Raw genomic sequence first — 20,700 nt, forward strand, 5'->3', positions numbered from 1 at the left:
AACTGGGCAAAACACAAATAAATAAATAACACTGAAAACATCTGAGAGGTTCTGCCGAGGGCTGCGTTTTCTCTGAGAGAAGACAGCTAGCACTATCTCCCCATCCCTCATTCAGGAGGAACTTGATTACATGAATATGCTGAAAACTGAGGCATTTCTGTTTTTGAGAGGACCAATTCAGTACCAAGGATTGAGAGGTGTAATAGGGACTGAGTTGTGAGTTTTAGTAGTATGGATTCAGTTAAGAGGGAAGGTGTAGTAGTAAGGGTGGAGTAGTAAGGATTAGTAGTAGGGATTAGTAGTAAGGATTAGTAGTAGGGATTAGTAGTGAGGATTAGTAGTAGGGATTAGTAGTAGGAGTTAGTAGTAGGGATTAGTAGTAGGGATTCGTAGTAAGGATTAGTAGTAGGGATTAGTAGTAAGGATTAGTAGTAAGGGCTGTGCGGTTGCTGGGTGAATATAAGGTATTAGGATCCAGAATGAGGATGTGCTGTCAGCATGAGAGGTGGCACATGGCTGGATACGGCTTCCATCTGCTCCTAAACCAGCCTTTGTTTATGGCTTAGAGCAGGACAGTGTGAGTGTGAGTGTGTTTGTGTGTGTGTGTGTGTGTGTGTGTGTGTGTGTGTGTGTGTGTGTGTGTGTGTCTTAGGGTGGGGAAGAGAATGAGAGTGCAGTGATATCTGCACTGATAGAGCACTCGTGATCTGTTTGAAGCCTCCATTAAGGCTTTATTAAGCATTTATTAAGCCTTTATTCACTGAACACATTAAAAGCAACTGCACTCAATTCTTTGCTGATATTTGTTGTCATATAATGTAGTAATTACCATTCATGTATGGTAATCCGTGTATTTTATGCTCTGTGTAAAATAAAACAATAATACATGATACTACATGATACTACTACATGACACAATACTACATGAAACAATACTACATGCTGAGTAGGTACAGATGGCCGTCGGTGATCCTGCAGTAAGGTGATTTGTGTTTGTGATGTTCCACAGTTTCCTCCCCCTCAGTCGGAGTGAGGTACGCTCCCCGGTGCTCCTCCTGTGGGGGGAGAGGGACGCCTTCCTAGAGCAGGACATGGCGGAGGCGTGCCGTCTCTACATCCGCAACCACTTCAGGCTCAACATCATCTCTGGGGCCAGCCACTGGCTGCAGCAGGACCAGCCGGACATCGTCAACACCCTCATATGGACGTTCCTCAAGGAGGGGGAGGGTCGTAAAAACTACAGGAACTGAGTCCTGGGGGGGCAGCAGCAGCTCGGAGGACGCAGTGGGGACAAATAGAAACACAAAACACATTCTGATCAATGCAGACATTCTTAGAAACCTGACACAACGTCGATATTAGTCAAACACAAATAACAAAGACTACATGAGAACAAAAAGCACACCGGGAGAGACTAGCGCGTTTAATCAATTCCTCTCAACTTTGCACATGACATTCGCCTTAAAATTTGTCGGTGACATTTGTAAGTGTGCGGCAAAAACCTTGTGTGTGAGCTGTGTTGTGTGTGGGTTGTGTTGTGCGTGGGTTGTGTTGTGTGGTGCCTTTTGACTTGAACATAAGAGATGTGCCATGTTTGCTGAAGTTGAGCCGTGTAGTTGCTCCTGCTGACGGATCTTGTGGGACTCCCAGAATCCCTTGACGTCTCTATCAGGTAGTGTTGTCTTACTGGAAAATATTGTTCCTGTCCTTTTTGTATTTTTTGGAAATATTTGGCTCAGATATTTGAGAATGTCATTATTTTGATCCTTCTGTATGATAAAATGAAAGTGATGTTTAAATATTGTACACTTTTTTGTATCTCTTCCTAAACACTACATATAAGAGCGTCACTAAACCAGCACTGCCCCCAAACTGATGTTATAAGCAAATAAACACCAACACCACTTGTGATTGAGCATAACTTTGAAAAAATGTTAGGCTGGAATGACCAGCCGCACACATCACTCACACACACATCAGACCACAATCATCACACTAACACATGACACACTCACACCTTACACTAACACTACATTCACATATCACACTCACACATCAAACTAATACACGACACTAACTCACCACACACTAACACACTACACTCACACATCACACTCGACACACACACATCACACACACTCATAACACTCACACATCACTTCACAGTGTTGTAAGTGCTAGTTATGTTTTATTGAGTGGACCCCAAAATGCTCTAGTGTTTTTTTAAACTAGTCCCCATTCATTTTAATATACAGAACTAAAACACAAATACATTAATGCACAAAATGTCAATGGACTAAAGTTTACATATCAAATATACTACAGTGATTTTGCAACCACCATATTATTCACACCTCCTGGGTGTAGCGTTAGAGTGGGTGGCTCCTCCTTTAATTAATGAGCACACTTCCTGTTTTCTGTCCTCTCTTTGTCCCTGTCCCCTGTCCATCACAGGGACACTGTTTAGCAGACCACTTTCAGCCCTGTCTACTAGGGGTGCCAGTTCAACACCCACAGACCTTAATGTAGTGGTGCACCCAAATATCTAATTTAGTGGTCCTGTGATCACAAACTGACCAATGATAAAGACGGCAGAGGAAAAAATGTGCACTTGCACTGATACTGTAATTGCACACCTATAAATCACACTTAATCACCTAATAAAGCGACTCGTGTGTCGTTCTTACACAACCAATTAAAATGTGCCTCGTGTCAATTACGGGCCACGATGTATGTTGTGTAGTTAACAAATATTACCGCAAGAGGGCAGTGCTCTCCATTCCAAGTCCTGTGGCATCCCCCGCTGTCTTAGAAGACGAAATTTCCGAGACATTCATGTGGATTGTCCTTTCCAGGGTTATTGTAGACTACTGGAAAATAAAAAAATATATATTAAGACTTTCCAAAATTTAAATATATATTTTTTAATCTGGAGAATTGTGATTACATGCGTGGACCAGTCACGAGGACACCATGCTGGATGTCAAAGACAACACCGCGCCGTCGTGTCCAGTGGGCTTACAGGTCGGCGCTTTGTGCTTTGCATGGAGAGGTGAAGCGCCTCGGACGGCTCCACGTGATTTGCATGTTTAAAGTGCCAGTGACGTGTTACTGTAGCACTGATTTTAACTCTACAACAGCGGTGTGTTTTAGAGACTCTGGTTACGTTAGAGTCTCGGGTTGTACTGTAAGTGGAGGGTTTGTGTAGCAGTACTACACCCGTGCGTTTATCCTCCTGCTGGCTGGAGGACTTGTGGCTGGGTGGGTCTGTAGCGACGCTAGCTAGTTCCCAAAGGTGATGTTACCAAGTTTCCGCGTTTGCTTTATGTCATGAAGCCACAATCTAGATGTAAGTCCAGGTTACTTGGCTAGTAAATGTTCCTTGTGCGGCGGTAAGGTGGTGGGTGTAGTCTACTGTCATGTCCTGCTAATGGACTATTGCACTCTAGCTAGCTGTGGGTTAGCATGTAATGTAGCAGTTGAACTTAAGTAAACGTAATGTGGCTGTTAGAGACGGTAAAGCGCGTCCGGTTCTGGCGGTGGGTTGACGGGGTTGTTTAGGTGGCGTCTTCTGGTTTGAGAAACATGGATGGATAGATGTAGATAGACAGAAACATAGATAGATAGACAGAAACATGGATGGATAGATGTAGATAGACAGAAACATAGATAGATAGACAGAGACATGGATGAGATAAAAGCAAAGTACGCAAGACTTGCACAAATAACAGTCAGCTCTTGGTTATTTATTTCTGCTCCCCAGCAGAATCGCCGTCATGTAGACACCCGGGCAGGACGCTGAGCGCCCAGCTGACCCGCAGCGGCGAGCACGCGGCCATGCTGCTCTCCGCGGACGCGGCGCGCGACCTCCAGGCGAAGGAGCGCAGGTACAAGCACGCGCTGAGGCAGCGCCTCGCGAGCGCGCTCTCTGGAGACATGAGCAGGTAGGCTGGGACCTTATAGCGCCTGTACACCTCGATGTCTGCCCTAAAGGCTATATTCACTGAATCAGATTATATTAACGCTTCTGGAAGTTTCTTCTGAGCGCTTACATGTATGTATGTATGTATATGTGTGTGTGTGTGTGTATATATATATATATGTGTGTGTGTATGTATGTATGTGTATATATATATATATATATATATATATATATATATATATATATATATATATATGTGATATTTCCACGAGACTATGCATGTATTCGTGTGTGTGTGTGTAGCCTATATAACAAAAGACGTGTAAACACTCCGTGACTCTCCTCTCTTTAGCCACGAACATTGGAGCGTGCATAATTGGAGAAACTTGGGAAGCATTGCTCGCGCTCAAGTTCATGTTGACCCACTTGCCCATCACCGTGGAGATAGGGGCGGGCACACGGTGATGGTTTCCGCGGTAGCGGTCCCAATCCCGCCATGTCGGAGCTCGTAAAAGGCCCCAGGGGGCAGGACTGATGCTGATACTGGGTCACCCAGATCAGTCCGCTCGCAGTTGGACATGCGATGCGATGGGAAGGCGGATGAGGCTTCGCTCATCATAATAATAATTTTCTTCAGCTCGTGATGGACGAGCTCGTGTTGCCCAGACGGCTGGAGGGGACGTTGGTGACGTTATGTGTGTTAGTGTACATGATGTACAATACAAGAGGGATTGGTCATTAGATGAAAATCTTAGGTCTGAATTTTAAGCAGTTTAGTAATGCAGAGATGGTGTCTTTACAATTGCAACCTAGATGTTTCGTAGGTGGAGTCGTGATGACCTGTTTTTTCAGGACTTCGTGTATTTTGATCCTTGTCAGTTACACCACCATTATTAGACATACAGACTTTGTAACGCAGGTGGAGAACAGCGACCACACCTGGGTCTCGAACTCGGGCCTCACAGGTGGTACACGTGAGCCGGACCATCGTACCTGAGATCCAGCTTACCTCTGCACATTCTCCTTCAGGGACTGAGTGTCTCCATCACCACACACTGTCCAGACTGGTTATTTCCAGACTGGATTTATTGATCGATCCCCAATGGGGAAATCCTGGTGATGCAGTATTGACAGAATGTAGTGTGCACCTCGAATAAACAGACCACAAGACACACGTACACACACTGCCAACGTGCCGGCACACTGCGTTAATGTGCTCGTCTCCTTCGTTGCCAGGTTACTGCAGGAGGAGCAGGAGGCGGACGTGACACTGTGTGGGAGTTCTGGGCTCCGCCTCCTGGCCCACAGGGCGGTTCTCCTGGCCCGGGCTCCACACCTCCTCCAGGGCGCTGAACCTGCTGCTTCCGTCGTCCACCTGCAGGGGGCAGACCCTACAGCTCTCAAAGAGCTTCTCCGGTATGCGTTACACACACTGTATGTGTTTATTGTATGTAATATACTGTATTTCATTGTAAAAACACTGATCAAATCAGTGTCACACACACACACTCACACACACACACCCACCCCTATTCTGTGTATTGTCACCCATATCAGAACATATGAAAATGACGTCTAAATGAAAATAATCTTTATTTATACAGCACGTTTCATTGCAAGTTTCATGTATTTTCTTTTCTTGTACAAAAAAAAAGTTTACAATAGCAAAGTGGATATGAAGGGTCATATGAAATTTGAATAATGAAATTCTGAGAACTAAATAGGCCTGTCTTCTCCTGCACTGTCATTGCATGGCCAGAAGATGGCGCCATGTCTGTAGTGGGGTTTTCTACTTTACCACTTTTGTGTGAAATCTGCGTTTTCCGCCAGCAAAATGTGTTGGTGTGATTTATGTCATGTCTCTGGCACTCATGCGCTAGGGTCCGCTTCTCTTTTCTGATAAAAATAAAAACTTGGCACTCTATGGTTCTGAACATCAGTTATGCTATAATCACACCTTAATATCATGATGTATCATGTCATATTTTAGGTGAAAATCATTGCTGCCCAGCCTTATACCTCTAAGATGCACAGTGTCTCTCTCTCTCTCTCTCTCTCTCTCTCTCTCTCTCTCTCTCTCTCTCTCTCTGCTACTCATTGTGTTATACCTGGCACTCGGTGTCCCTGAACACTCCCTAAAATAAACACACCTTCGAGATGCCCCACAGTGTACTCATGTTGCTAAGATACAGAACACGCCCCTGCAGTTGGTGATGGCGTGTCTGACTGGACTCAAGGGATTCAAGTAAATCAGGATTAATCATAAATGAACTGGTTGCTAAGTGATGGTAAATCATGACATTTAAAAACTGTTGTCTCTTGATGAATCTTGGCAACTTGGCAAAAACAGTATTTTGCAAACTCCAGCCAGACTGTGGTCGTCATTGTGCTAATTGGTCTCTTGGAGAAGAGGCTTCCTGTTACCCACATTTATTTAAATCATCAGATTTCTACAGGACCGTGACTGTAGTGGACACAGAAGCACTTTTACATAATGAAAACACCAGCTGCTGGGAATCATGGGTGTTTCTATCACGTCTGTATCGAGATATGGTCTTGCATACTGATTAGGACCCAGATCGGTTTGCCCTATACAGTATGTGAGCAAAATGTTCTAGTACACGACACACCCAGATGATGATATACCACTTCTGCTAAATATTCCAGTATTGAATCACTGATTAAAAATAACAAAACCCTGAAATATAAATGATGCAGAAAAATATGTTAGAAAATATCAATTTAGTGAATCTTGTCCTTACCTTTTAATGATGTTGAGGTTTAATTAATCTTTTGCCTTTTGACTCTTGAGTGAGTTTGTGAGTTCACTTTATTGTGGTGAGGATGATGATGAAGGTGACGCTGGTCTTTAGCAGGAGTGGTAGTGTGTCTTCTGCTTTTCTTCTTGGGGAAAGTCTGTCCTAGTATGTGCTCCTCTCTGGTTGGTGTTTTCTAGTTTTTTGGAAAACCTTGCTAAACACTTCTCCTGAAATGCTTCCTGAAAACACAGGAGAGTCTACACAGAAGACCAGTGCCTGGGGCAGGTGAACGGCGCCCCCGGTGGTGTGGAGGACCACTCTGCCCTTCTCAACGGCTCCCCAGCAGAGGTGGAGGAGGAGCCTCACGTCGGCTCAGACCCAGGTGGAAGGAGAGAGGGTTTCCCCAGTGACGCGGGGGGACTGTGGAGGCCTCACCATCTCCACCAAACTCTGAACATTTTCCGTCTTCATCACGTCATTCTAACTGAGCCGGCTAGTTTAGTGACACGCATGAAACTTTATGGGAATCCAGACTAATGTCTAGTAGACCTGCACACTGTAAACTTACACAGTTACTTACACTTTCCCTCTCTTTCCACCTGATCCCTCTCTCTCCCTCAGGTTCAGTGCACCTGGAACCATCCTCTGGGCTGGGTGCTGACCTTTTGACCTTGTATGAAAGCGGTGAGGCGTCTGATATCAGCATCCAGGTGGGGGAGCGAGTCTTCTCTGTGCACAGGTAACACCAGAACTGGGGGCGGGACTCCCCCTTCACGCTCTCATTCCATTGGTTGTAAACTCTCCGTGTCTCTTGGTCCGACTGAGTGAGTTTGCTGTACGTCGCCACCCTTTTCCTGTGTCCTCACTACGGATTGTGTCACGCTGTCATTTAAGTCGAGCTGCTTTTTCTCTTTGACATTATCCAGCAGCACGCTGAATTATGGGGAACACTGCAGAGGTTACTGACGTTACGGCCAGTGTGTTACTATGGCAACGGGGTTCTACTGAGAGCACCTCCTCCCCCTTGCTCTACTTTCCCCTGTTCTCGTGTCCTCTCCCCTGTTCTCGTGTCCTCTCCCCTGTTCTCGTCTCCTCTCCCCTGTTCTCGTCTCCTCTCCTCTGTTCTCGTCTCCTCTCCCCTGTTCTCGTCTCCTCTCCCCTGTTCTCGTCTCCTCTCCCCTGTTCTCGTCTCTTCTCCTCTGTTCTCGTCTCCTCTCCTCTGTTCTCGTCTCCTCTCCCCTGTTCTCGTCTCCTCTCCCCTGTTCTCGTCTCCTCTCCCCTGTTCTCGTCTCCTCTCCCCTGTTCTCGTCTCCTCTCCCCTGTTCTCGTCTCCTCTCCCCTGTTCTCGTCTCTTCTCCTCTGTTCTCGTCTCCTCTCCCCTGTTCTCGTCTCCTCTCCCCTGTTCTCGTCTCCTCTCCCCTGTTCTCGTCTCCTCTCCCCTGTTCTCGTCTCCTCTCCTCTGTTCTCGTCTCCTCTCCCCTGTTCTCGTCTCCTCTCCCCTGTTCTCGTCTCTTCTCCCCTGTTCTCGTCTCTTCTCCCCTGTTCTCGTCTCCTCTCCCCTGTTCTCGTCTCCTCTCCCCTGTTCTCGTCTCCTCTCCCCTGTTCTCGTCTCCTCTCCCCTGTTCTCGTCTCCTCTCCCCTGTTCTCGTCTCCTCTCCCCTGTTCTCGTCTCCTCTCCCCTGTTCTCGTCTCCTCTCCCCTGTTCTCGTCTCCTCTCCCCTGTTCTCGTCTCTTCTCCTCTGTTCTCGTCTCCTCTCCCCTGTTCTCGTCTCCTCTCCCCTGTTCTCGTCTCCTCTCCCCTGTTCTCGTCTCCTCTCCTCTGTTCTCGTCTCCTCTCCCCTGTTCTCGTCTCCTCTCCCCTGTTCTCGTCTCCTCTCCCCTGTTCTCGTCTCTTCTCCCCTGTTCTCGTCTCTTCTCCCCTGTTCTCGTCTCTTCTCCCCTGTTCTCGTCTCCTCTCCCCAGCAGTGTTTGCATTACAGTTGCCCCCTCTGTACCCATCATGGAGGTGTTGGTGTGGCTTTGTGACTGTAGCTCTGATCAGTATGTCTGAGTAGAGACGCCCACATCTGAAACACACGTACAAACAAATCTCTGCTGCACCTTCCTCTCACCTTCATACCGCCATCCACCTGCCTACTGCATGTCTCTCTCCCTCTCTCTCTCCAACACACACACACACACACACACACACAGTTTCTTTTCCTGTAGAGGGTGAGGAAGACGAACTAATTAGATTTAAAAATTTTTATGTGCAAGATGTGTATGACTGTGTGAATAAACTTAATCAGAACTTGTCTCTACTGTGCGGGCGCTGGTCTCCGTTCTTTACCCAGCCGCCTTGCGTAACATACTGCTGTGCTAGTTTCTGCAGTAGAACTCATTCTGTATGATTCTGATTGCATATTGTGTGCTCAGGAATAAAGATAATAAAATGATGTCGGGTGGAGGTTGTAAAATGTCAGAGGTTTTCTGCCGATATCGACCACACACCACCTGTGGGAGCTTGTCCAGTGCTGAAAACCTGCAAGAAGCATCTTTTTCAGTCATTCTTCATGAGGGTTGTAATTTACTTTTGAGTGCATACAGAGAGTGAGGCAGCCAAAATACACTTATTTTTAGACCTTGTGTGACTAAGGGAGAAGGGATGGGGAAGAAAGCAGAGGAAGAATAAAATCAGGCAGGCTTTAAAAATGCCCAGGAGCAGCGGCCATATGTGTCGGACGTGCCCTCCGGCTGTGTCGGGGCTGACGGGACGCGACCTCCGGCTGTGTCGGGTCTGACGGGACGCGCCCCCTCCGGCTGTGTCGGGACTGACGGGACGCGCCCCCTCCGGCTGTGTCGGGACTGACGGGACGCGCCCCCTCCGGCTGTGTCGGGGCTGACGGGACGCGCCCTCCACCTGTGTCCGGACTGACGGGACGCGCCCTCCGGCTGTGTCGGGACTGACGGGACGCGCCCTCCGGCTGTGTCTGGTCTGACGGGACGCGCCCTCCACCTGTGTCGGGGCTGACGGGACGCGCCCCCTCCACCTGTGTCGGGGCTGACGGGACGCGCCCCCTCCACCTGTGTCGGGGCTGACGGGACGCGCCCCCTCCACCTGTGTCGGGTCTGACGGGACGCGCCCTCCACCTGTGTCGGGACCCTGCCCGGGTCTGCCCGCTGTGTCTGTTGAGCAGAATAGTCATTCCATTCTTCCTCGTTGTCTTGTGTTCTGGAAGAGCTCCATAACCGTCCTGTACTGTGGGATGGGTGAGGTACTTTGGTTGATTAGTCTGTCAGTCTCTGACATGGATGGACACACACACACACACACACACACACCCCACTGTCTCTTCAGAGGCTGATTTACAAATGCAGTGTGAATTTTGGAATTTTGATTGTGATTGATCAGGCTGACCTTTCTCTTCCTGTGTGTGTGTGTGTGTGTGTGTGTGTGTGTCCGTCCTCCAGGGCCATCCTCTGTGCTCGCTCTCAGTACTTCCGAGCAATGCTGTGTGGTAGCTGGATGGAGAGCTCACGACAGTGCATCACCCTACAGGGGTAAGTCAATCAACATGCTCCGCCCCCCGGCCCATGCCCATGGACACGCCCACGTCTCCTGCCTCATGCTCCAAAACGTAGTGCTGCCTACTGAATCAGAGTGAATCAGTGTACGGTAGAGCACCATACAGTACCGGACTCACACACCTGCTCACAGTGTAGATGCAAACGCCCTCATGGCGGAGCTGGGGTTGGAGTCACGGTGGCAGTGGTACGTCTGGTCCCGAACAGCCTGGCGGCTGGAGCTGCTATGGTTGTTGAGCATTTTGGTTTGCTGGTTTTATTTGTGTGCTCTGACAGCTGCATGCCGCTAGGGGGCGCTGTAAAGAGCTCGGCCTTCCAGTTAGTGTTCCAGTTAGTGCTCAGTAACTAAACCTGGCATATTACACTCTCAGTGTAGTGTACTGATCATGTATTATTCATGCACTAGTCTGTGTCTATTTCTCTGTGTGTGTGTGTGTGTGTGTGTGTGTGTGTGGATGTATGAGGTTTCAGGTGCCAGACAAGCTCTTATGTCACAGAGGAGTCTTTCACCAATCTGTCTTTCAGTTAATTTCAGATGAGTTTAATGCTGTTGTGTATTTTGTGGTGAGTGTGTACCCGCGTGGGCACCAGACACACAGCTCTTCATCATTTCCTAGCGTGTGCCGTCTTTAAAGGATCAGAAGGGGAAGGACAGGAGTAGAGACACACCAGTGATTAAAACACACCCATCTGTTCAGTCATAAACTCTTTTCTTCTCTTGAAAGTAGTGTTGTCACTGAGTTGAGATGAAGTGGATCATCTAAGGAGGTTTCAGACGCCACACGGATCCACTGCCACCTGTGGGTTTGCCAGCAGCAGCTGGGGGGCGTTTCCCAGAGTTCTAATGTAGTCCGTGATGAGTCCTGCCTTCACAATGGTCTTCTTTCCTCTTCTTTAACGCTTGAATCTTACACAACCACATGTTCTCTCAAGAAAACCAGTGGTAGATCTTGAAATGGGAGACCAGGCTGGGACCTGTGGCTGTTACTTACGTTTCAGATTGGGCCCAGATGAGATGGAGATCCTTCTGCATTTCATGTACGGTGCCATACTGGATCTCCCACCAGGAACCAATGTGAGGTACAGCTAGCAACTGACACTTCACTATCACAATGTGTGATTGGCAGTCATGGTGTGGTGGTTGGGGAACTGGTCCTGTGACCGGAGGGCCTTGTGTTTGATTCCCAGGCCTTAGGCCATGACTGAAGTGCCCTTCAGCAAGTGATGTCAGAAGTCACATGTCGGGTGTGTGAGATGTCGTGTCTGCACCTCAGTCAGGTGGTGTTGGCGGCAGACATGCTGGGTCTGGAAGGTCTGAAGGACGTGGCGGAGATGGTTCTGACCAGAGACTACTGCAGGTTCTTCCCGAAGGTAAACGCCAGTAAAGGCTTTCCTCCTTCTCCCATGCAGGGACATGCTGGGAACCTCCTCCTCATCTGCATGTTTGGCTCCTCCCCCTCATCTGCATGTTTGGCTCCTCCCCCTCATCTGCATGTTTGGCTCCTCCTCCTCATCTGCATGTTTGGCTCCTCCTAATCTGTTGTGCCTGAGCACATTGTCCTGATGGAGATCTACTCCTGCCATTTTCCTGCCATCTGTTGTTCTGATTCACAAATGATGTGACTCGCAGGTTTGTGTGTTAGCCAGAGTGCTGAAAGCCCAACGGAGCTCTCTCATTAAGATTCGAAGCTTGCCGTGTTGAAACCTAAAACCCGGGCAAGCGGTGATGATCTGTGAGGTGAACACTTCACGATTCTTCTCTGACTGAAAACCTCCTGAAGCCCTGAACCTGTGTGCGTGGTCCAGATGGACTTGGAATGGCACTGACTATTATTAGTTATGTTGAGGAGGTGTATAATTTTTTTAATTATTGCATTTGCCCATAACTGTATTGGGCTGTTTATTGTCTGCTGGGGACACTTTGTGTGTGTGTTAGGGTTTTTTTTTTGTTTGCTGTAGTGTGTGATCGGTTTTGCTTGGTTTTGCTATCTTGCCTGCATCCCTGATGTTACGATGACTAGATCCGTTTGGAGGGGGGAGGGCGAGAAGCAACCTCCAAATTCCTGACACGTCCTGTACTGTTGTAGCGCTGTTAGCTTGTCTTCTGGAGGAACTGCAGTGCATGTTTCTTGTCTCGCTCTCATGATCCCTCCCCCTCTCTCTCTCTCTCTCTCTCTCTCTCTCTCTCTCTCTCTCTCTCTCTTTCCCCCTCTCTCTCCCTCCCACTCTCTCTGTGTTTGACGAACACTCCACATCCTGAGCTCCATCTGTCTCTCCTGCAGACATGTGCTTTCTGTCCCGGACCCAGACACGGATCCAAACGCAGTCCTTGTTCAGACTGCATCAGGTCTTTGCTCTGTAAATAAATGGAGGAGGAGTGTTCTACTGCTATGGCTCCATTTGGGAAGTGAATCAAGTTTCACGAGCCGTTTTTCCCCCCTAGTACATTCTGGAAACACAGAGACGTATAGGATTCAGTACTTTCCTCCTTCACGCATCGATCCAGCGTGTCTGTCTGCTCTCTCCTGTTTCTCAGGGAAACTCTATCTTATCTGGATGACACTGCAATTATTGCAGTGCCGTTTGCAGACCTGTGTGTGTAGTGGTTGTGGATGGGAGAGTTTATTTGCGAAAGCTGTTGCCTGTTTGTTTTTAATCTTGATGTTCTCGTGTTTGCATTCACGTCCCACTGAGATCATCCCTGACCTCCTCCTGCTCTCTGATCTTCTCTGTCCCGGTCTTATTCTCTCCGTCCTACTCCTCTCCTCTCTTTGCTCCTGCCTTGCTCCCCCTCCCCTCATGTTTGCTGGTTTTCTGAACCCAAACTGGTGCCTCCGAGCCATTGACACATGCTAATTTTAGACAAAACAGTACAGTGGCCAAGGTTAGAATAGCACTTACGCACCAGTGCTCACCAGATCTCACACCGTGTGTATCTAGAACACATTGGTCTTTGCTACTTTAGTTTTTTTACTTTAGTATCCAAGTCACGTTGTCTAAAACAGAGGCTTGAAACTGGCACTCCTTGGCGCCCCCTGTTGGTTCCAACCAGCCTTCTCATTATGGTATGCCACACCAGACTCTTTGCAGGAGAACAGGGTGAGGGAAGAGGAGGAAGAGGAGGAGGAGGAGGGTGTGGCTTTCTCTCATCTGAGCTGCGATGTGTTTTTTTTTTTTTTCTATCCTCCAGCCGGTTGAGGGGGTTCAGAAGACGATTCTCGAGTGTCTTGCCATCAGCCGTTCCATTGGGCTGGAGTCCCTCTACGACTCCTGCGTCCGGTGAGTCTGTGTCCTGGACACGCCTCCGAAAGCAGCTGCAGCCAATGCTTAGACCTCTGGGATACCTGCTGGTCCAGGGTGAACCAGGCTGGATGGGCCGAGGTTATGTGGTGTGGTGTTTCCCCTTCAAACTGATTCAATAAAGACCCAACACTAAACCATTCAGAACGGTGAACTTGCTGGGTTTGAGCAAAAATGTAGCCAGATGGTGTTCAGGTGACTGCATTTAATGACACCTACTCTTAAACACATTGTGTAACTGCTGTCAAAATGTTTAGCTGTTTTGATGCTGTTCAAATTCACCAATTATATTCATTCTTTAGCCTGTATAGAAAACACCATCTTCTTACTGGTTAGTATATTTAGGGTGAAAACGCCGTAAGCTTGTTGGGCTCTGAACAAAGTGTGATACAGGTTTTAAAGTCCAGCATAAGAATCAAACTACAAACTATTTACACAGCGCTTCATTGCTTCAAAAGCTTTTATTGTTTATTGACAGGGTTTCCACTCATGCTCAAAAATCAATGAAACTTTAATATTGCAGATTTCTGTTGGCACAACAATAAATGGGTCAGGCCCAAGTATCGTGTGTCTTTGCTCTGAATTTTTATATGAATTATTAAAACATTGTAGATAATGGGTGTGGTCCTTCGTTCTAGCAGGTGCCCTGTGGTTATTGGGTGCGTGATGGTTTTTATGGCGTGGATGCCGTGTAGGTCAGGGTTGGCGCTGTGGTGCGGATGGCGTGTAGGTCAGGGTTGGCACTGTGGTGCGGATGGCGTGTAGGTCAGGGTTGGCGCTGTGGTGCGGATGGCGTGTAGGTCAGGGTTGGTGCTGGTGCGGATGGCGTGTAGGTCAGGGTTGGTGCTGGTGCGGATGGCGTGTAGGTCAGGGTTGGCGCTGGTGCGGATGCCGTGTAGGTCAGGGTTGGCGTGCTGGTGCGGATGCCGTGTAGGTCAGGGTTGGCGTGCTGGTGCGGATGCCGTGTAGGTCAGGGTTGGTGCTGGTGCGGATGGCGTGTAGATCAGGGTTGGCGTGCTGGTGCGGATGGCGTGTAGATCAGGGTTGGCGTGCTGGTGCGGATGGCGTGTAGATCAGGGTTGGTGCTGGTGCGGATGGCGTGTAGGTCAGGGTTGGCACTGTGGTGCGGATGGCGTGTAGGTCAGGGTTGGTGCTGGTGCGGATGGCGTGTAGATCAGGGTTGACGTGCTGGTGCGGATGGCGTGTAGGTCAGGGTTGGCGCTGGTGCGGATGGCGTGTATATCAGGGTTGGTGCTGTGGTGCGGATGCCGTGTAGATCACGGTTGGTGCGGTTGGCGCTGTGGTGCGGATGCCGTGTAGATCAGGGTTGGTGCTGGTGCGGATGGCGTGTAGATCAGGGTTGGTGCTGGTGCGGATGGCGTGTAGGTCAGGGTTGACGTGCTGGTGCGGATGCCGTGTAGATCAGGGTTGGTGCTGGTGCGGATGGCGTGTAGGTCAGTGTTGGTGCTGGTGCGGATGCCGTGTAGATCAGGGTTGGTGCTGGTGTAGTTCCATGGTGCTGCTGTTACACTCTGTGGTTCTGTTACGTGATACTGCAGTAAATCATCTCCAAGAAGCTTTAAAGTAGGTCAGGATTTTTCCAACCCCTTTAATGTGATTGTGTGTGTGTTTCTGATGCCGTGCTGTCTGTGCTGTGGTTGAAGTGTGAGTCAGACCTTAGTGTTGCAGTGTTGTGATCTATTCTTACACTGCAGAGCTGCTCTCAACATGAACACAGTCTGCACAGCTGATGTTTGTGCTCATGTGTGGCCTGCTGGAGCGGTACAGTGCTGGGAAGTGCGTTAACACACTGTGTTCAGTACCACCATTACTGCACTCAGTACCATCACGACACCAAAGGGGAAATCCAAATCACAGTAAACTGAACAGTCATGTCAGGTATTGAAGTCTTAAGTTGGGCAGTAAGCTACCTACAAGTGACTCAGCTTTGACTGCTCTCTCTCTCCCTCCTTCTCTCTCTCTCTCTCTCTCTCTCTCTCTCGCTCTCTCTCTCCATCCTTCCCTCTGCATCTCTGCCTGTTTTCATCTGATGTTCCATTAATAAAAACATGACGTGCTGTATGAATGGACTAGCACATCTCAGTGGAACTAGACTCCTGTTTCTGCCGTATAACTTTTTTACCCTCCCCAAGTGCTCATTGGCTGGTGGACTGTTACCTTGGAAACAACCACAGGGGCTGTGAAGGGAGCGTGTGAAGCAGAATTGTCTTTCTCTGAGTCACTGCTGCAGGAAGACTGTGCAGAAGCAGCGTTTAACAGAACAGTATTGCTTTCAGTTCTCCACAGTATTAATGCTCAGGTTCTCGGGCCTGTCCAAGTCGGAGCGAAAATGCATTTAAAAGCTAAATTCTATAAATGCTAAAGATCTGTACATGTTTTGTGACTGCCTGTTGCAAGAAGCACTTTACATATGAAATTAAACTGATAACGATGCAGCAGGAGTCAGGGTTAATTAAGTCAATTAATTAAATTAGGGTTCATTAGGACACTTGGGATATAAATCCGCTCTATATGAGAATCAACAGTGACTAGGGCGGTTTCAGATGAGGTCATGGTCAGACCTGATGAGTGAGTGTTTCTGTTTAAATCATTTCCAGTAATACCAGCAGTGGATTCATTTAAATGAGTTGTGTGTGTTTGTGTGTGTGTGTTTCTCTTTGCAGCTGGGTGGCTGAGCATTTTGTGAAGTGCTGGTCAGAGAGAGGCTTCGCTCTCCTTCCTCACGAGTTACAGAGAGACTGCCTCAACGTCATCACCACCACCATGGTTCGCCACACACACACACACACACACACACACACACACACACACACACTCCATCATCCACACGTTCTTCCGCTCCCAGGCCAGTTGTGTCCTGTTCAGCCGTTGCTGGGAGACGGTCATTCCAGATCTAATGGAGTTTGAGTCTCCGTGCAGCAGGAAGCAGACAGATCCTGATCTCTGGCTCGCTTCCTGCACGCGCGCTCCGTTCCTCTGCCAGACCCGCGTGAGCTGTTGTGTCCGTGTGCTGAAGGTCTCAGACACCCAGACTGACGTGGAGCTTTGCAGTTCCATCAGGACATGTTCACTCACTTGAGACACAGGCACACGTTTGAACTCTCACAACCATTGCACATGAAATATTCATGAGTGTGTTCTGTGTTTGCTAGAGAAAGAGATTGTGTGTGTGTGTGTGTGTGTGTGTGTGTGTGTGTGTGTGTGTGTTTCTGATGTTTTCACCCTGTCTCTGCGTTGCGTAGGAGTGTGATGTGAGTTAGGTGTGTAAGAGGTGCAGTATTGTGAACTACAGATATAACCACAGTCCTGTCAGCTGGGCCTCTTCTTTTTTAGCTGGTCTACCAGATGTTCTTGAGCTTCTCTCAGAAATGTTCTTTGAGCTGTTCTCTGAGTGTGATCCTCTGTTGCAGGCATAATGTGGTGATGTGTTGGGGTGTGTGTTGCAGACGGTACAGAGTGTGATGACGTGTTGGGGTGTGTGTGTGTGTGTGTGTGTGTGTGTGTGTGTGTGTGTGTGTGTGTGTGTGTGTGTGTGTGTGTGTGTGTGTGTGTGTGTGTGTGTGTGTTTCAGACGGTACAGAGTGTGGTGACGGTGCTGTGTGGTTCTGAGCAGCTCATTGCTTCATTACCTGAGGTAAAGTGGGCCAAGCAGATCCTGAGTTTGGCCACTGAGTTGCAGGAGGAGTGTCTGAACACCATCGTCACACACCTGCCCCGGGTCATACACACCTCCGCCTTCCACAGCCTCCGCAGGGTATACACACACACACACACACACACACACACACACACATACACACACACACTCCTGCCCCGGGTCATACACACCTCCGCCTTCCACAGCCTCCGCAGGGTACACACACCCACACACACGTACACAAATGTTTTGCATATATGCACCTCTTATGCACATAAGAATGTGTGGACTGGAAAATTCAGGCACACACACAAACACACACGTGTAGTACATCTGCAGACACACACAAACACACACGTATAGTACATCTGCAGACACACACACAGATCTAGATCTGTAACTATGGTGTGGTTTCCTAGCGGGAGGAGTTCACGCGTGACCCCACCCTCCTGAGGAAGGTGTGTGCTGCCGTACGGGAAGGCGTTACCGTAGAGAACTGCTGTGAGCTCTTCACAGCTGTTGACCAGTTGAGCGACCACTCGGACATATTGACAGCAGAATCGGCGAATCAGGAGAAGGAGGATGTGGAGGTAAACAATGACACAGCGAATCAGAAGAAAATACCTTAAAACTAGCAAGTAAAGTAATCTTTTAGAATCTACTAAAATGATCTGTATTGTCTGACACAGATTGTAAGAAAATATGCTAAAACAAGACATGATTGTGTTTTGGGTTTATTACGTATATGTCTGGGCAGACGAGGGGCTGTGAAATAAGGAGGAATTCCTTCGTATTTTACCTGTTGAGGGATGTTGTACACTGTAAAATGGATTAGTGATGTGTGTGTGTGTGTGTGTGTGTGTGTGTGTGTGTGTGTGTGTGTGTGTGATGGTACATGCTGAGAGAGTGAATGTTTTCTTTTGATCCTGGGATTTAAGCTCTGGTTGAGGTCAGAACTAGATTACAGTAAAGTGACACTACTAATAGAAACAGCCATGGTGAATAAGCTATTCCAGCAGCTCGCTCTCCCCCCCTCTATCCCTCTCTCTCTCTCTCTCTCTCTCTGTCTCTCTCTCTCTGTCTGTCTCCCCCCTCTCTCTCTCTCTCTGTCTGTCTCCCCCCTCTCTCCCCCCTCTCTCTCTCTCTCTCTCTCTCTCTCTCTCTCTCCCCTTCTCCTCCTCTCTAATCATGTGGGGAAGTGGTACGGTGGATTAGGCTGTGGGGCCCCTGGGGTTCTGGGTGTGGCCGCCAGCAGTCTGGTGCACATTCTCAGAAAGGCGGGAAATAAGAACCGTGCAGAAAGAGGCAGGCAGTGGGCTTTAAACGCCACCCTCCAGTGGTAGAGGCAGGCGGGTGCAGGCGGGGCTCGGCCAGTGACGACACCATCACTGCGGCTCGGGGGGCTTCTGGGAGGAGTGCGGGGAGGGGAGTCAGGGTGGGTTGCCACGGCGACCGGCCTCTGAAGCAGCTGCATGTTCGCTCCTGTTTTCATGCTGTTGTTTCCCCCTCCCTCCTCCTCCTCATCCTTCTCTCTCTCTCTCTGTCTCTCTCTCCCTCTCTCCCACACACTCACTGGGCTTGTGCAGCCGTGTGGTCGGGAGGTACGGCAGCTCGGCGCCAGGCTCTGGACGTTCCTTCTGCAGTCCTTCTACGCAGTACGACACACACGAGGATGGGAGACGCTACCGCCCCGACACCGGGAACGCATCCTCACAGGTGAGAGGAGGAGAAACACTGGGGGTCATGGAATGAAGGATGATGGATGGAGAAGGGAAGAGAGGAGAGGAGGACCAGAGGGGCTTTTATCAGCTTGGTGTAGAGACCCTGCAGAGAGTGTGTGTGTGTGTGTGTGTGTGTGTGTGTGTGTGTGTGTGTGTGTGTGTGCGTGTGTATTCTCTAGTCATGATGAAGTGCTATCTGTGTATCAGCCTCGGAAACAGACGCTGCTGGATAGCACAACGCTCTCTGACGGCTGTCTAAAAGCCATTCATCTGTCCTGGCTGGCTGCGTGTGTGTGTGAGTGAGTGTGTGTGTGTGTGTGTGTGTGTGTGAGTGAGTGAGTGAGAGGGAGGGGGAGAGAGGGAGAACTCTCCTCTTTCATTCACATTCTAATACTGTCTGTAGTGGTATCATGCAGGTATTATTAAGGTCAAACTGTGCTAGTCACAGCAGCCTGGCTGTTATTTAAAGGGCCAATGTAGGACACAGCTGGATCAGCTCATGTGTCCAGGCGTAATGAAATGAATAATGCTCTTTGTATTGTGACCCCCCCCCCCCCCCCCCCAGGTTGTTTGCATTTGGTTCTGTCCAGCAGATGAATAATTTTTTGTCAGTGGATCACACTGAGTTTCTCTGCATTCAGCTGCAGTCCTACACGCTGTGTATCTCGCAGTACAATACAAACAGTGCTGCTTTGCTAACGTATGTTGGCATGCAGGCAAAATACAGCATCACAAACGCACACACACACATGCTCTCGTGTGCTGCAGTGGTTCTGTGAGACTGAGGACAGGACAGTGGACAAGACACATGACGGGGGACAGGACACATGATTGAGGACGGAACAATGGTCAAGACACATGACTGGGACAATACAGAGGACAGGACGGGTGACGGGACACCTGATTGGGGACAGAGGACGGGACAGGATGGAGGACAGGACACAGGACAGGACACAGGACGGGAAAGGTTCTGCTGGGCTGCACAGAACCCCTAGAGTACTCATCAGGGCTTTGGGAAACGCCGTAACATTAGTTCATAGACCTGCGGCTAAAAGGCCAGTGTGTGATTTATTGATGTCTGATGTCCGTGTTCTCTTGTCTCCCCCAATTAAAGCCACTCTTGATACAGGAGACTGCCGCAGACTCAGTAAAAAGCCCATCCTCAGCAGCTCTCAGGTAACTCCTCCCCCTTCTCCTGCTATCAGCCTATTAGCCTGCTGTCTGTAACTCCTCCCCCTTCTCCTGCTATCAGCCTATTAGCCTGCTGTCTGTAACTCCTCCCCCTTCTCCTGCTATCTGCCTATTAGCCTACTGTCTGCTAAACCTTTGAGCATTTAGCCTTTTCTGATAAACCATCAGAAGTCTGCAAGCCCGCCAGCTGACAGTTCAACCCCGGCTTAAGGTGGATAACGTATGTCGGAAGGCCTGGAGCTTAACTAGACTAGGTGTGATTAAAAGATGAACTTGACTGGATTTGGCCAGGAGTTTGTCTCTGGCGTAGAAGCACCTCATAGTTGTTGGATGAGGGGGGGTTGTAGACATGGTGAACCTCTTGCTTGATGTAAACTGTGAGACTTCATGCATCTTTCTGCTTCATGCATGTCAGTGGTTGACTTCCACCATTTATTTTATTTGATGGAGAAAGCCAATCTGGTCACGTATTGAGAGAGACCTCCATGTAGACCTGACCATTACTGAGGTGGATCTCTCTCTAGACCTGCTCATCAATGACATAGACCTGAAAATTACTGACATAGACCCCCACATAGACCTGAG

General features: G+C 48.9%; 2 protein-coding genes and 1 long non-coding RNA gene across 11 annotated transcripts in view; 2 read left to right on the top strand and 1 right to left on the bottom strand.

Moving 5' to 3' along the window:
• Window positions 1-1,756, top strand: part of ephx4 (epoxide hydrolase 4) — a 13,839-nt gene extending 12,083 nt beyond the window's left edge. The window contains exon 7 of the mRNA XM_076990449.1: window positions 1,010-1,756. Coding sequence (XP_076846564.1) covers window positions 1,010-1,250 — 241 coding nt within the window. The 3' untranslated portion in view covers window positions 1,251-1,756. The remainder of the gene's footprint in view (window positions 1-1,009) is intronic.
• On the bottom strand, window positions 1,496-3,077 carry LOC143491440 (uncharacterized). Its single transcript, XR_013125201.1, has 2 exons — window positions 2,948-3,077; window positions 1,496-2,870 (listed from the first exon to the last, which is right to left on the bottom strand). It is a non-coding gene; the product is annotated as an uncharacterized LOC143491440 (long non-coding RNA).
• The window catches only part of btbd8 (BTB domain containing 8), a 26,274-nt gene continuing 8,396 nt past the window's right edge, over window positions 2,823-20,700 (top strand). For 2 of the 9 annotated variants that reach the window (XM_076990432.1, XM_076990433.1), the window contains exons 1-14: window positions 2,823-3,052; window positions 3,764-3,944; window positions 5,159-5,338; window positions 6,933-7,063; window positions 7,303-7,420; window positions 10,132-10,221; window positions 11,245-11,325; window positions 11,520-11,616; window positions 13,436-13,524; window positions 16,230-16,332; window positions 17,138-17,320; window positions 17,623-17,793; window positions 18,790-18,919; window positions 20,039-20,100. In XM_076990432.1, the coding sequence (XP_076846547.1) occupies window positions 2,974-3,052; window positions 3,764-3,944; window positions 5,159-5,338; window positions 6,933-7,063; window positions 7,303-7,420; window positions 10,132-10,221; window positions 11,245-11,325; window positions 11,520-11,616; window positions 13,436-13,524; window positions 16,230-16,332; window positions 17,138-17,320; window positions 17,623-17,793; window positions 18,790-18,919; window positions 20,039-20,100 (1,695 nt within the window). In that variant the 5' untranslated portion in view covers window positions 2,823-2,973. Of the gene's footprint in view, window positions 3,053-3,163; window positions 3,350-3,763; window positions 3,945-5,158; window positions 5,339-6,932; window positions 7,064-7,302; window positions 7,421-10,131; window positions 10,222-11,244; window positions 11,326-11,519; window positions 11,617-13,435; window positions 13,525-16,229; window positions 16,333-17,137; window positions 17,321-17,622; window positions 17,794-18,789; window positions 18,920-20,038; window positions 20,101-20,700 lie in introns of those variants that run through there. The other 7 variants (XM_076990434.1, XM_076990439.1, XM_076990440.1 and 4 more) reach the window with 7 other exon arrangements.

The sequence above is a fragment of the Brachyhypopomus gauderio genome, unplaced genomic scaffold, assembly GCF_052324685.1.
Source record: "Brachyhypopomus gauderio isolate BG-103 unplaced genomic scaffold, BGAUD_0.2 sc75, whole genome shotgun sequence".
In the NCBI taxonomy this organism is placed as follows: Eukaryota; Metazoa; Chordata; class Actinopteri; order Gymnotiformes; family Hypopomidae; genus Brachyhypopomus; species Brachyhypopomus gauderio.